The sequence below is a fragment of the Eriocheir sinensis genome, chromosome 29, assembly GCF_024679095.1.
Source record: "Eriocheir sinensis breed Jianghai 21 chromosome 29, ASM2467909v1, whole genome shotgun sequence".
Lineage (NCBI taxonomy): Eukaryota > Metazoa > Arthropoda > Malacostraca > Decapoda > Varunidae > Eriocheir > Eriocheir sinensis.
The window spans coordinates 13436711-13449536 of record NC_066537.1 but is presented as its reverse complement, the minus strand read 5'-3'; the positions used below and the strand labels follow the sequence as shown (position 1 = coordinate 13449536).

General features: G+C 43.7%; 1 protein-coding gene across 11 annotated transcripts in view; it reads left to right on the top strand.

Moving 5' to 3' along the window:
• LOC127005088 (piezo-type mechanosensitive ion channel component-like) overlaps window positions 1-12826 on the top strand; it is a 60681-nt gene that overhangs the window by 31811 nt on the left and 16044 nt on the right. For 3 of the 11 annotated variants that reach the window (XM_050873602.1, XM_050873600.1, XM_050873595.1), the window contains 9 exons: window positions 191-208; window positions 1733-1918; window positions 2098-2273; window positions 4269-4425; window positions 5007-5170; window positions 7130-7567; window positions 9571-9680; window positions 10275-10427; window positions 12559-12674. In XM_050873602.1, coding sequence (XP_050729559.1) covers window positions 191-208; window positions 1733-1918; window positions 2098-2273; window positions 4269-4425; window positions 5007-5170; window positions 7130-7567; window positions 9571-9680; window positions 10275-10427; window positions 12559-12674 — 1518 coding nt within the window. Of the gene's footprint in view, window positions 1-190; window positions 209-1732; window positions 1919-2097; window positions 2274-4268; window positions 4426-5006; window positions 5171-7129; window positions 7568-8193; window positions 8302-9570; window positions 9681-10274; window positions 10428-12558; window positions 12675-12826 lie in introns of all 11 variants that reach the window. The other 8 variants (XM_050873606.1, XM_050873603.1, XM_050873601.1 and 5 more) reach the window with 7 other exon arrangements.

Below are 12826 nucleotides of genomic sequence, written 5' to 3'. Positions count from 1 at the left end.
TGAACTGTGTTGTGTCCGTCCATCCTGTCACTAGACCTCATCAAGCTGTGTCTGTGTCTGTGATGGGTGAGGGGTGTTAGGGCTGATGCCAAGCTTATTAGTCAAGATTTAAAGTTTTAGGCAACCCGTGTCCCCTACTAATTAATTCCCCATTCGGCTGTGTGCTGTGTGGCTCCTTCCCTCCCCTTAGAAGTACAACAGGGAAAAAGTAAGTACTGCAGTCTCTGTATCCCTAAGGCTCCCATTCCCTCCCTTGCACCCACGGCATCTCAATCCCTTCTTACCCCTTTGCACCCTACAATGGCTCCTCCCTGTCCCTTCCCTTTGCACCCTTCAGCCAGCTCCCTGAAGTGCATCTTACCCAGAGGAGCTCATAAAAGTGAATGAATGCAACCAATAACATCCTGCCTTGTGACTACACCTTAATTGTGCCTTGGGACTAACAGGACCTGCTGCCCAGACCCTCCATAGTGGTTAGACTGGAATGGAGAGCACTTAGATGCAAGGGTGAAGGAGCATGTTGGGAAGGCACTTGAGAACTACTTGGCATTTGTAATTTAGGACAAATAAACCGAATGCTTATTGAATGGTCAGATAAAAGACTGATTTAAGTGGAACAATTTTGAGAGGAACTTAGGTCATCAGTGATAACAAATAAAATTAGTTACTTAGAGGATGAAAGGACATTTGTGATTTTCGTCCCTTGTCTTGTGTTTCATCCAAGCCACTTCATCATTTTCATTCATCACACAACTGCAGTGTCTTTACCAACGTTTGGAACATTTATCACATACAAATTATATCGCCACATGTGACACATGTGCTTAAAAACTTTGATGTTCCTCTTTTCCTTTTCAATTCCTCTGGAGGTGTTTTACACACTTCCTATGCTCAGTTGCATCTTCTGAACATTTCTTCCTGAACACCTTATTGCAAAAACTCTGCCAAGACACATGAACTGACCTTTCCTCAGGTTGTTCCTCTTCTTGAGCTTCCCTCTCAGACATAACCTGTTTGTGCCTGTGTGTGTGTGTGCATGCATGCTTGGATATTATTTATGTAAATATCAAATGGTTTGCCTTTTATCATTGAAAAGTTTGTCAGAATTGTTGTCTGTATATGTTTTTTTCTTTCTTACACTGAGATTGCAAGACACTTGGTAAATGATCACAACTCAGGAATGCAAAGGAAAAAAATGCACATTTATAGTTTTGATTCATTGTATCTTGGGCTGCTAACACCATTTTCAAAGTGAAACACTTTCTTGAGATATTCATAATCATCAGGTGATGCGAGTGTTAATTCAAATTTAATTTGCTCTACTCCTGGTTCCTCTTTCTTCATGTCCCTGTGGTGGCTGTTGACTTTCACAGCTGTACAATGATAAAGTAAAGAGTAGGGTTGTGCAGTATTAGAAATGAGTGCTTGTTTCTGTTATTTTATCAGTATATTATCTGTGTGTAATGAAAAATGGAGATAAATATTGATTTTCATCCCATAAAAGATTAAGATAGACCAGACAGCTAAGAAGGGTTAGGTTTTGAACTCTTTTCAGCTGTGGATGTATTTGTTGCTTCAGTGAAAAAAAAATTGAACAACATGTGTACTTGACAGCACTAGGAGGTGCTTTTCAACTGGCACTCTTTGTTTTTGTTTGACTTGAAAAATTCTGTAGAATCTCTAGTTGAGGGATGTGTTGCAATACTAACGATTCCTTCCCTGATCTCTGCAGGAACTACTTGGACATGGTGAAGGTGGTCATCTTCTTCACCTCCTACTGGATCACCCTCGCTGTCATGTTCCTGGGCGGCACCAACAGAGTGACGCTCTTTGCCATGGGCTATGTCATGGGCGCCTTCACCTTCCTGTGGCAGGGCAATGAGTTCTACCTGCGGCCGCTGAACATCATCCTTCGGCTGTGAGTGGCGAGGGCGTCTGGAGGGTTGCAATGGATAGCGTAAAACTGTGAGACATGGACATTAAACTCATGAATCACAAGGTTGAGTGCCACCAAGACCAAAGTAGAGATTGCTTTTTTTTTACTGTTTTTCTCCTGCATCATTTTACTCATCACATTTCCCTTTCCGTGTCCTGCAGGTGGAATCTCTTGCTGGGGTACAATGTCGGGGTCATTGTGGTGAAGACGTTCCTGCAGCTGCTGGGTTGTGTCTTCCTGGAGCCACTCGCCATCCATACTTGCTGGCTCGTGCAGCTCCTGGGCATTGCCTGCGTCAAGAAGTTCGGAGACACTTCGGATGAACAAATTGTTGAAGGTGAGGGAGCTTGGTGTGTGTGTGTATTTACCTAATTGTTTTAACCTGTTGTGGTTTAGGGAAACAAGCTATGCTCAAGGAGTCTCATCTGTAAATATGACAAATATGTACTATCAATCTCCTTATTGTATTGGTATGTATAAAGAATTGTGCAGCCCAATGCATTAGTTAAATCTTGATGAAATGTACCTGTGCAGTCTTCAATTACCTTTTCTCTCTTTATGATCCTTCTGTCTCACTTAAACGATTGATTCAGTCTTTTTTAATGCAAATGTACAGGTAGTATGTGTTCATATTAGCTTTGGTAGTGATTTAGATACAATGCAGTCCATAAAATGTTGTTAATGTTGTGTATTTAGGGTTTTAGGTTACTTAGGGCCACTTTCACAGTCACTTTGTTTGTTTTGATTGTTACCAATGGCGATGATCGACGCTATATAGTTTTCCACGTGAAACTGGCCTATGGGGTAGTGGCGGCTGCAGAGGAAGCGAGAGGTGTTGAGAGTGTGTGGTAAGGTGTGGTGCTAGGCTAACCCCGCAGCCACCACTATACCCATCGGCCAGTTTTACGTGGAAATACTATAGCGGCAATTGCCGCCATTGGTAACGATCAAAACAAACAATATGACTGTGAAAGCGGCCCTAAATATAGATCAGGAATGCATCTCTATTAATTAAATCTCAAAGTTCGTTGTACAACGGTTTTGCTTCACAATTGCTTTTTTTTTAAAGTTTAACCTGAATGACTTTTTAGGTGAATTAAAGTGATTCCTCAATAGGTCATTGACGTTACCTGAGATCAACTTACACAAATTTATATGGTATTTTCATCATTGCCATTTATATATCTAAAGCTGTTCATTTAGTTTGGTTAACAAAAAGTAATAGTCTCTTGGTTATGATTCTCCTCCCTAACACATGTTCCTGTGTGTGAGTACTGGATTACCTCACCTTCGTGTGCCTAGCCTCCCTCTCCAAGTAATGATCTGCTTTGTTTGGTACAGAGTACAAATCCCCAAATGCTTTCCTCTCCCTCATTTCAAAAGTTTTGCCCTGTCATGCCAATCCAGTTGTTCTGCTAAGTTATCAAACCAACATTGTCAGTATTCCATAATTTGACAGGTTGCTGCCATTCCTTTCATAAATTGAGTATTAATGATGTTCCAAATTCAGCAGCCCCCACTTGCCTGTTTCTCCCTCCCTCCAACAGTCTTTGCCTTGTCATGCCAGTCCTGCCCCCCCGCTAAGCTGCTGCCACCTCTAGGGTATCACCATTCCATAATTTGACAAGTTTCCTCCCATTCCTTCATAGACTTGAGCATTAATGGTGTTCTAAATTGTCCCTTACTCCCAACTTTAGTTTATTTTTTATTTTTATTTTAGTCTGAGTTTAAGTGTTCAAAGATTTACAAAGTGTGCATGTGCATGAAAGGTTTGGGGTTAAGGTGTTGATCCCTTTGGTTCCCTCAACAAAGACTCACCCAAGCGTTGACACTCCACCTGTTTGTTGTGGGGAGTGTCAAGGCTGTCGGTCCACCTGTTTGTGCATTTCCCTTCCCATTACTGTCCAAGGTGAAAACAGGAGCTGCAGTTCCCATGGTTGAGTTTTCTTTTTTTATATTTGCATTTGTAGCAGTTGTCAAGTTTTCCCTTTGCAGTTTGTCTTGATTTTATATTCTTAAAATCCTACCCACTCGTTTTATCATTTTGCTGATCATTGTATTGCCAAATAGTGATGTAGCTCCACATTAATAGCAGTTTGAAAGGAGTGAAATATGAATGAAATTAAAGTGACATGCTGAATTCACACATTATAATTGTAGGCATTTGTCTTATAGTATTTTCTCTTCAAATTGCCATCATCCACTCACTCATCCCTCTTTCCTCCCTCCCTTCCAAACCTTTGTTCATCCACTCATCCACTGCCTCTCCCCCTCCCATGCACTACCTTGGTTCACCCACTCACCCTCCCTGGTCCCGTCACCCACCCCACAGCCCTGGCAGACCACTGTGCCGTCCCCAAGTCTGAGGCGGGACTCATGTGGGATGGAATCTGCTTTGGCTTCCTCCTGATGCAGCGGCGCCTCTTCTGCTCTTTTTACTTCCAACACCTGGTGACTGAGATGAAGGCACAGACCAAGTTGGCCTCCAGGTACAAGCAGATACTGCATTTGTTCCCCTTCATTTGTAGGGATGCTTGGGTTGTGAAGAGGTTGAATTTGACTCTTGAATATTGCCAGGTATTCAAACTGCAATCAGAATGTTGTTTTGGCAGCAGTCTTTAAGGAATCATGGGCGGAGTGGAAAAATTGGGCGGCTTTTCCGAAACCCTACGCCCCTGTCCACCTAGCAGTGAATGGGTACCAGGTATTAATCGGGGGTTGTGTCCTATCTCCTGGGGTCTGTTCCCTTCTCCTATAATTCCTTCCCCTTCTGTCTCTTTCTGGCATATGACCACAGATGTTGCACCGACTAAACGAAACCTTCCAACTTTTTAAGGAATCATGACTCTTGACCAGTTTAGGCAAGTATCAGATAGTAGGATTCTTCAGCAGCAGGGTGATGTGAGATGTATTTATGGATGAATAACCCACTCTCCGGAGCTGCCATGTGTAGACTGTCTAGCCTCGTAGTCTTCCTATATCTCTGCATGTCCTTGTGGGTGTCTGGCAGCATGAACAATCTTATCTGTCAGGCTTCATGGTGAATCAATGCTGTTTTAACACATCTTAGGGGTGCTGAGTTGATCGCTGAGCTGATGCAAAAGGAGATAGCTGAGCAACAGGCAGCCGAGAGGGAGGTGCTAAACAAGATCAAGGAGAAGATGGAGCGCATCAAGGCATCGCAGCAGCTTGTCCAGAACCAGCAGATCCGGGAGCCAGCCAGCCATTACGAGGGTAAGTCAAGGCCTGTCCCTCGGCCCTGTGGGAGTGGGTGTGTTCAGTCCCCAGCTGCTCTGTGGTATTTTTTGTGTGGTGTCAGTCTTCCTTGTATTCATCTTTAATTAAATCGAGTTTAGGACACACTGTTTAATTAAGAGACCAGACCGTCACTGATTTTGAGGAGAGGCTAAAAATGATTTGTGATTTATTTTTTATTTTTCATTGGTGTAGAAATGAAGGACTTATTTGAATTTTGCATCAGAAGTCATTATTTTGTATTTGGTTTATTGTTTCATTATTATTTAGTATTTTGATTTCATCCTCTTAACTCAAGTCCACACAGAAAATACCACCGGTGGCTGTCTTTTGTGTGAGTGTTTGAGGGAAAGCATAACATCCACCGCCACACGTCCCTTGCATAAGGTAAAACGTTAATAATGCTCCTTGTTCGGCAGTGGAATTTTACTGCAGTCTTTGAATTTCTATTACTTGAGAGGTTACCCTTTGACTTATTGTTATTCTGAACTGTGTAAAAGTTTAGTCTTCATTATTATGGTACGTTACTTAAGTTTAGTCTTTCAAGTAAAATGCTTCTGATGAATGGATTAAATGAGCATTTCATGAATTTAACATAAGCGTGCAAGAAGCTTCAGTATTGTTGTACATGTGTGCCTTAGGAAATGAATAATGAAAAAAAGCATGAACTGAAAATTACACAAGTTATGGTTTACCGACTTGAGCCATGTTGATATTCTTGTTTGTGGTTAGTCACATTGTTGTTGCTTTGCAATAGGGCTCTGGATGCCTGTACTAGCAAAAAAACAGGAAAGTTGGTGCCCGTGTGTGTGTGTTATCTTTGTATATATTCAGTTTTGGATCATGATGGCAGTGTCTGGATGCTGCACACTGCCACTTAACCCGGTAGCAGCGAAGGGCCAGATTTGTGGCTTTAGTGTGTAGCAGCGACGGGCCAAATTTGTGCCATGATATAAACCCCCCAAAATAGATGATACATAATCTGATCACAAATGCTTTGATATATATTATGAAATGGTTTGTGTGAGGGGTGATTTTTTCTAATTTTTCTCGCTTGTAGGGACCATTAAGAAACATGATCCTCGCTGCTACCGGGTTAAACAATAATCAGGGCTTTGCTTGTAGTAGGTATACGTACATAGGTAGGCTTTGCTGTGTGTTCAAGTGCTCGGTGTATAGCCGGGTGTTATTCCTTGATTGTCTTTTTATTGGTGTGAGTGCTTTGCTTTCCTTGTGAATCTTGAATGTTTCCAGTATGTGACCAGCCTGTTGAGCCACCAGATATCTCTAACTTATGCAAAAATTAATATATTACAGACCCAGAGGAGGGACGCTCAAGGAATTCTTTTGCCTCCTTGCTCATGTGCTGATTTTGTAAACTTTACCAAATAATAGAAAAATTGAAGTCTTAAATTTCCCTAAAATCTTTACTAAACACTTGCAACTCTGGCCGGGTGTTTGGTTGACTCTGGTGGCTCTCCCAGTGTTGGCTCTCTGTGTAGATTTTAGTGATGTGATTGTTGTGGTTGATGTGTAACATAACTGAGTGATGATGTTCACCAAGATGCTCAACAGTCCATGGCAAGTGGATCCACGTGGAGTCACTGCAGGCAGGAAGAGTTGATGGCCGTGGCAACTCTCACCGTAATATTTCCTCCCCACTAACCCTCAGGTGGTGGCATTCTTTAGGCTGTTGTCCCACCTCTGGTTGGTAATGTTGATGCAGTTTTTCCAGCGTTCACATAAAGATGACATAATGGTACCAACTCGTGTATGTGTGTGTGTGTGTGTGTGTGTGTGTGTGTGTGTGTGTGTGTGTGCATCAGGAGGCACATGTGAGCAAGAGTTGCCTTCCTGCCTTACATTGTGTAAGTCTTTCCTTCTGAAGCCGTGGTCTCAGCACCACACTCTCCTAATGGCTATTTATCCTTGTTACAGCCAACACCTCGGAACAGTTTTCCAATGTCTGTAGTCCCCTTCCCATGGAGATGACCTCGTCCCCTCCCCTGCCCCCCCCCGCAGGTGTGGATGACGTGCACGGCCTGTCGTCCCCCCGCCCCCTGGCCGCCAGTGCCACCCCCGGGGCCCCCACCCCCTCCTCCGCTAATCTCACCTTCTCCCTGGACGGCTACTTGGAGCCGACGCGCCTCTCCCTCACCACCCCCCACTTCTCCCACCAGCCCATCACCTCCCCCTCAGAAGAATCTTTCCCCTTCTTTTCCCCTCCTCCCTACCCTGCCCTGAGGGACCGCCATGCCCCTACCCGGGCCTCTGCCCCTGCCACCCACGACATTGGGCCCCCCTGGCTGAGGGAGCACCTGGCCTACCACCGCCCCTCCGTCTCCACAACATCGCCGGCCATGTCCCACCACACCTGTAATACCCTGCAGCCCCCTAGCGCATGCCCCTCTTGCCCCGCCTCACCTCGCCCCTCCAGCACCCCCACACAGCTGCCCTCGCCACCCGACCGTCCAGTTGTCCTGTCCATAGTCTGTCCCGTCCGCTGCACCTTGTACCCTCGTCCCTCCTTGTTTCCTTCCCCGTTCCTTTCCTTTCCAGTCTTTGTTACTGTCCTGGTTGTGGAGTCTCCTGCATCTCCAAGGGCTAATTTTTTTGTTTAATTTTATTTACCACAGACACCAATTGGCGTGTTATGCCCCACTCTCCAGCACTCCAAACACGGCAGATATGATTTTTTTGTGTTTGTATCAGAATGTTTTGGCACATGGACCTCAGACAACACAAGGAGATAGAACATGTACATAAGCTGTCCATATCCTTTATTACTTTGCTGGTGTGCTCACAGAATCCCTTGAAATGTATAGTATTAGCCTTTTTATCACACTTTTTATCAACTGACTGCACCAGCAACTTTGAAGTCTTATGTTATTCAGCCGTTTGTCCATCTCTTTGTTACTTGAAAGTTAAATAATCACACTTGGCTGTTGTCCTTCCCAATGCATCTCAGCCGTCATGAGCCGTTGTGTTATTCCCGTACACAGATGCTCAGCTCCCTCCCTTCGGGGACACACACAGCCGGGCGGGTGATCCTGCACAGCAGCCACACGGGCCAACACAGCGACGGCATAATCCCCCCAGCTCCCTCCCTGGTGCGCCCATTCACTGTACCCCCGGAGCAGCCCAGGCTGGTGTGGGGTCGTGCCCAGTCACGTAGACATAGCCAGCTACATTGCCCATTAACAAGTGCCTGAAAGACACCATACTGCTTGCCCATTATAAGGTGCACTCAACTAACCCAGAAAAACTAGCATGGAGTCAGATGCACAGTACACACACCCACTGCCACAAGTACATTTCCCTGTGTAGAGTATCCTTCACCCCATCTTGAGTCTGACCCCCACGGAGTAGTGAAGGAAGCAGCAGCAGCAGCACTGGTGGAGGTGGTGGTGGTTGAAGGGTCCTGTTCTCGGCACACTTGGTCTTGCTGGTGCGGGTGTGTTGAAGAGGCTCGTGAGCACAGGCTGGAATGAAGGGAATCCACTTGTTTTTGTCTTGATGCTGCAAGGTGGCAATGCATCCCCTTGGCGGGTTAAAGGTAGACTGGAGTATGTACATCCTCACCACGACACAGCACAACACAAGACGACATAACACAGCACAACAAAATGCAACACAGCACAGTTACTACAAATCTCTACATTGGCAGGTTGTGTGATGTATAGCCTATACATGTATATTTTTTACATCTTGTGTGCACACTTAACCACTTAATTTTTTTAACGTTTCACAGAACATAATCTATGTGAATACTTCTGTCATCTGTTTTCTTCATGTGTCATGTGTACAGATTCTCTACTTTGATGTTTTACTTCCCTTCCAGCACAACGCTCTTCCTCTGATGTTACTTAATCATTCTGTTTCATCCTGTGATAAATGAACTGGTAATGCATTCATGTCTCTTATGTAATGCTTGATGCTGCAGCAATATATAAATTGTTAATTAATTGATATGCTCTTATAGGATAATATAAACCAAATCTAGTCTGTCCTGTCCTTGTGTGTATGTATGTTTGTGTGTGTGTGTGTGTGTGTGTGTGTGTGTGTGTGTGTGTCTACGTATTTAGGTCCCAGGCTAGACAGAGATAGAGAGCAGAGTGGGTGCATCAGCATGAGGTAGCACCCCACCAGAAAATCATTCTCCTAAATACTTTTCCTTCCCTCCATCTTCCCCTTTCCACTAGGCCTCCCTCATGAAATATCCCTCAAGTGACCTATATTGCAGGTCATACATTCCCCTTTGACCCTAATGAGAAAATTATGAGCATACCACCCTGATGTCCCCCATTATGTGTAGTAAAAAAGTCTCGGATGTAAAAAGCAACACCATGAGGATTGCTAAAAGGTCTTGCACTCCACAGCTATCCGCTCGGGTGACTACTACATGTTTGAGGACTATGGGGAGTATGATGGGCTGGAAATACCCGAGGAACCAACACAAGAGGACACGCAGGGCTTGACAGTGTCCGAGGTAAGCGGTACTAGAGGGAGGAGGGAGTCATCCTCGGCCTGGCTTCTTACCCTTGTTTTGTTGTCATCATTTGAAGCACAGAAAAAAGCATTGTGTGAAATACTTGTTGTGGTGAAAGTATTAGTTGTTGTTGTTTTCGTCACTGTGGATGCTAGTGGTAGCAGAGGTGGTTGCCTAACAAAATTACTACTACTACTTAAAATTATGTGTGACTTGTTTGTTTAATCTACTAACTCTACTAATACTTTTCTCCATCTGTGTGTGTGTGTGTGTGTGTGTGTGTGTGTGTGTGTGTATGGACTGTATGTTTGGCTATTCATCTTTGTCACAATTTTCTTTTCCTGTATATCTATCTAACCATCTGTCTCTGTCTTACTGTGTGTGTGTGTGTATGTGTGTGTGTGTGTATGTGTGTATGTGTGTGTGTGTGTGTGTGTGTGTACACAATTTTTTACACAACCTTTTTCTGTGCATGCATGAAACTTTTTGCATGATCAAACACTGAAATGTATGTGTATAATTGCATTTGTATGTGTGTGTGTGTGTGTGTGTGTGCCTTCCTGGCGGGGTGTTCCGGGCTGCTGGGGGTGACAGTTGCTGAGTTCTGCGCTGAAGACAGACATCGTTGAGGCGGCAGAGGAGGCTCGGACCGCGCGCCTCTCGGAGTCTGACGCGACGTCCCGCCGCTCCTCCTACGTGCGGCGGCCGGTCCGACGCACACTGTCTGGCCGCTCACAGGTGTCCATGGTGCGTCCTGACTCTCCCCCACACAGGTTCCCTCCACCACTCTGTATCTTTATCTCTTCTGGTTACCTTCCTTCATGCCAATAATCTCACTTGCAGGGTATCTATCTTTTCTCTCTCTCTGATAATTCTTTCCTAGTTCTTCCCATTCACAGCTCATCCTTCAATCCCACTCTCAAATTGTAAGCATTAGTAAGTGTGTGTGTGTGTGTGTGTGTGTGTGTGTGTGTGTGTGTGTGTGTGTGTGTGTTATAGTTTAGATGTCCTCCGTGGGAATATTTGCAGCAATTCCATTATTGTTATGGACCTTCAGCATAGTTACATGATAAATAACAAGTGATAGTTAACAACAATGAATCTATTTGGATTTGTAGTTAGTTATACAAGTGATGTAGGATCCTGAATAGCATTAGAGTTTGCTGTATACATGAGTTCACAGTATTTTTAATCACTTTGAGACACTTAACCTTTGGGCCACACTGTTTGATTTTCACTTGTGTGACTGTTTTCCATTAAAGTTTGTTCATTTAGGCCTGTAGCTTGTGCTATCTTAGATCGGCTTGTGCTACTAGATCATATTTTGTTGAGTGTTTTGTAGATCACGCTACTCACAAATTGCGCCATGTAGTATTTGATCCTGTGCTATGTAGTGTTTGATCAAATAAGTGTTACCTCCTCTCAGTGCATTTATAATAGTTGAAATAGACTTAATGAGAGGAGTTAAGATATTCACAGTCATAGTTTCAGTAATGTTCCTTTCAGTGTACATTGATTAGCAGAATACAGATTGCAAGGAGCTTTGACATGGTCGCTGGTGTACCTTTACTAATACCCTTTACAGTGTGCTTTGTGATTCTGAAGAAATTTACACTGATACAAGTTTAAATTTATTCACAGTTGTGGCTTCGGTAATGTCCCTTAGCTGTTTAGTTTATATAACATTTTGTGTGTCGAGGATAGATTAATGCCAAGCACTCTTAACTGTAAATTTAGCACTTTAACATAGTGATTGTTTGTCTGTATTCAACATGTCTATCTCTTGTTTTTCTACTTTTCCACTCATGATCCGTGTGCTTGGTTATTATTATTTTTTTACTCTTTCTCATAACAGGGATTATAAATGAAAGGTATCCCTCTTCCTTCTTACAACTTTTTTTCTTAACCCGGTAGCAGCGACGGGCCAAATTTGTGGCTTCACCGTGTACCAGCAACGGGCCAGATTTGCTCCATGATATAAACCCCCCAAAATTGATGATGCTTAAACTGATCACTAATGCTTTGATATGTATTCTGAAATGGTTTGTGTGAGTGATGATTTTTACTAATTTTTCTTGCTTAGAGGGACCATTAAGAAACATAATTCCCGCTGCTACCGGGTTAAGGGGAGTATCAAGACATAACCGCGACTAAATCTGATCATATCATATAATATTCCCTAATGTCTTTATAGGATCAACCTTTTTGTGGGCTGTTTTTCATTTTTGTTTTTTCGACTTTACATCTGTTTACCTCTCAGCTTCTCCATATTGAAATTTTTCTTTTCTCTCCATCCTTCCATTGTCTTGTAAAAGTTAATATACATCACACCACTGTTGCCAGATCATCGTACTCAGAGCCTTGTATTTACCGGTTTCTGAGCCATCGCTATTGCCAAAAAAGCACCAATAATTAACCCGGTAGCAGCGACAGGCCAAATTTGTGGCTTTACCGTGTAGCAGCGACGGGCCAAATTTGTGCCATGATATAAACCCCCCAAAATAGATGATACATAATCTGATCACAAATGCTTTGATATATATTATGAAATGGTTTGTGTGAGGGGTGATTTTTTCTCATTTTTCTCGCCTGGAGGGACCATTAAGAAACAGGATCCCTGCTGCTACCGGGTTAACCATTTTAACGATAACTGTATACAAAGGCAGTTATTGGGGTCAAGGAGGCAGTTTTGGGTCGGAAATCGGCAAACATAAGAGGCGGAGTACGACAATCTGGCAACGTTGCATCACACGTCACCACATCATTAACTTCCCTGCATTGATTCTCTTTTCCGAACCATTCATCGACATCTCACATTTCTACATCCCAAGATTTTTCCACCCTTTGCATCTCTTTTATAATATTTCTGGTGTTTCAGGCGTCTCGGACTTCTCGAACCACCTCCAGGAGCGTACGCATTCACCCTCGGCCTCGCTCCCCCCCCGCTGTGCCCCACTCCCCTCCACCTTTACCGCTCTCCTCTCCCCCACGAAGGTCAGTCCATTTGTCGACCTTCCTGACCTTCCTCCTCTATTTTAACACACTTATTTTTAATTTCTTTTTAACTTCCTCCTCATTTCTAATTTGTTTTTTTATTTTTTTTTCCTTCTTTGTTTCCATCTACATTCTGACACTATTTCTCCCCC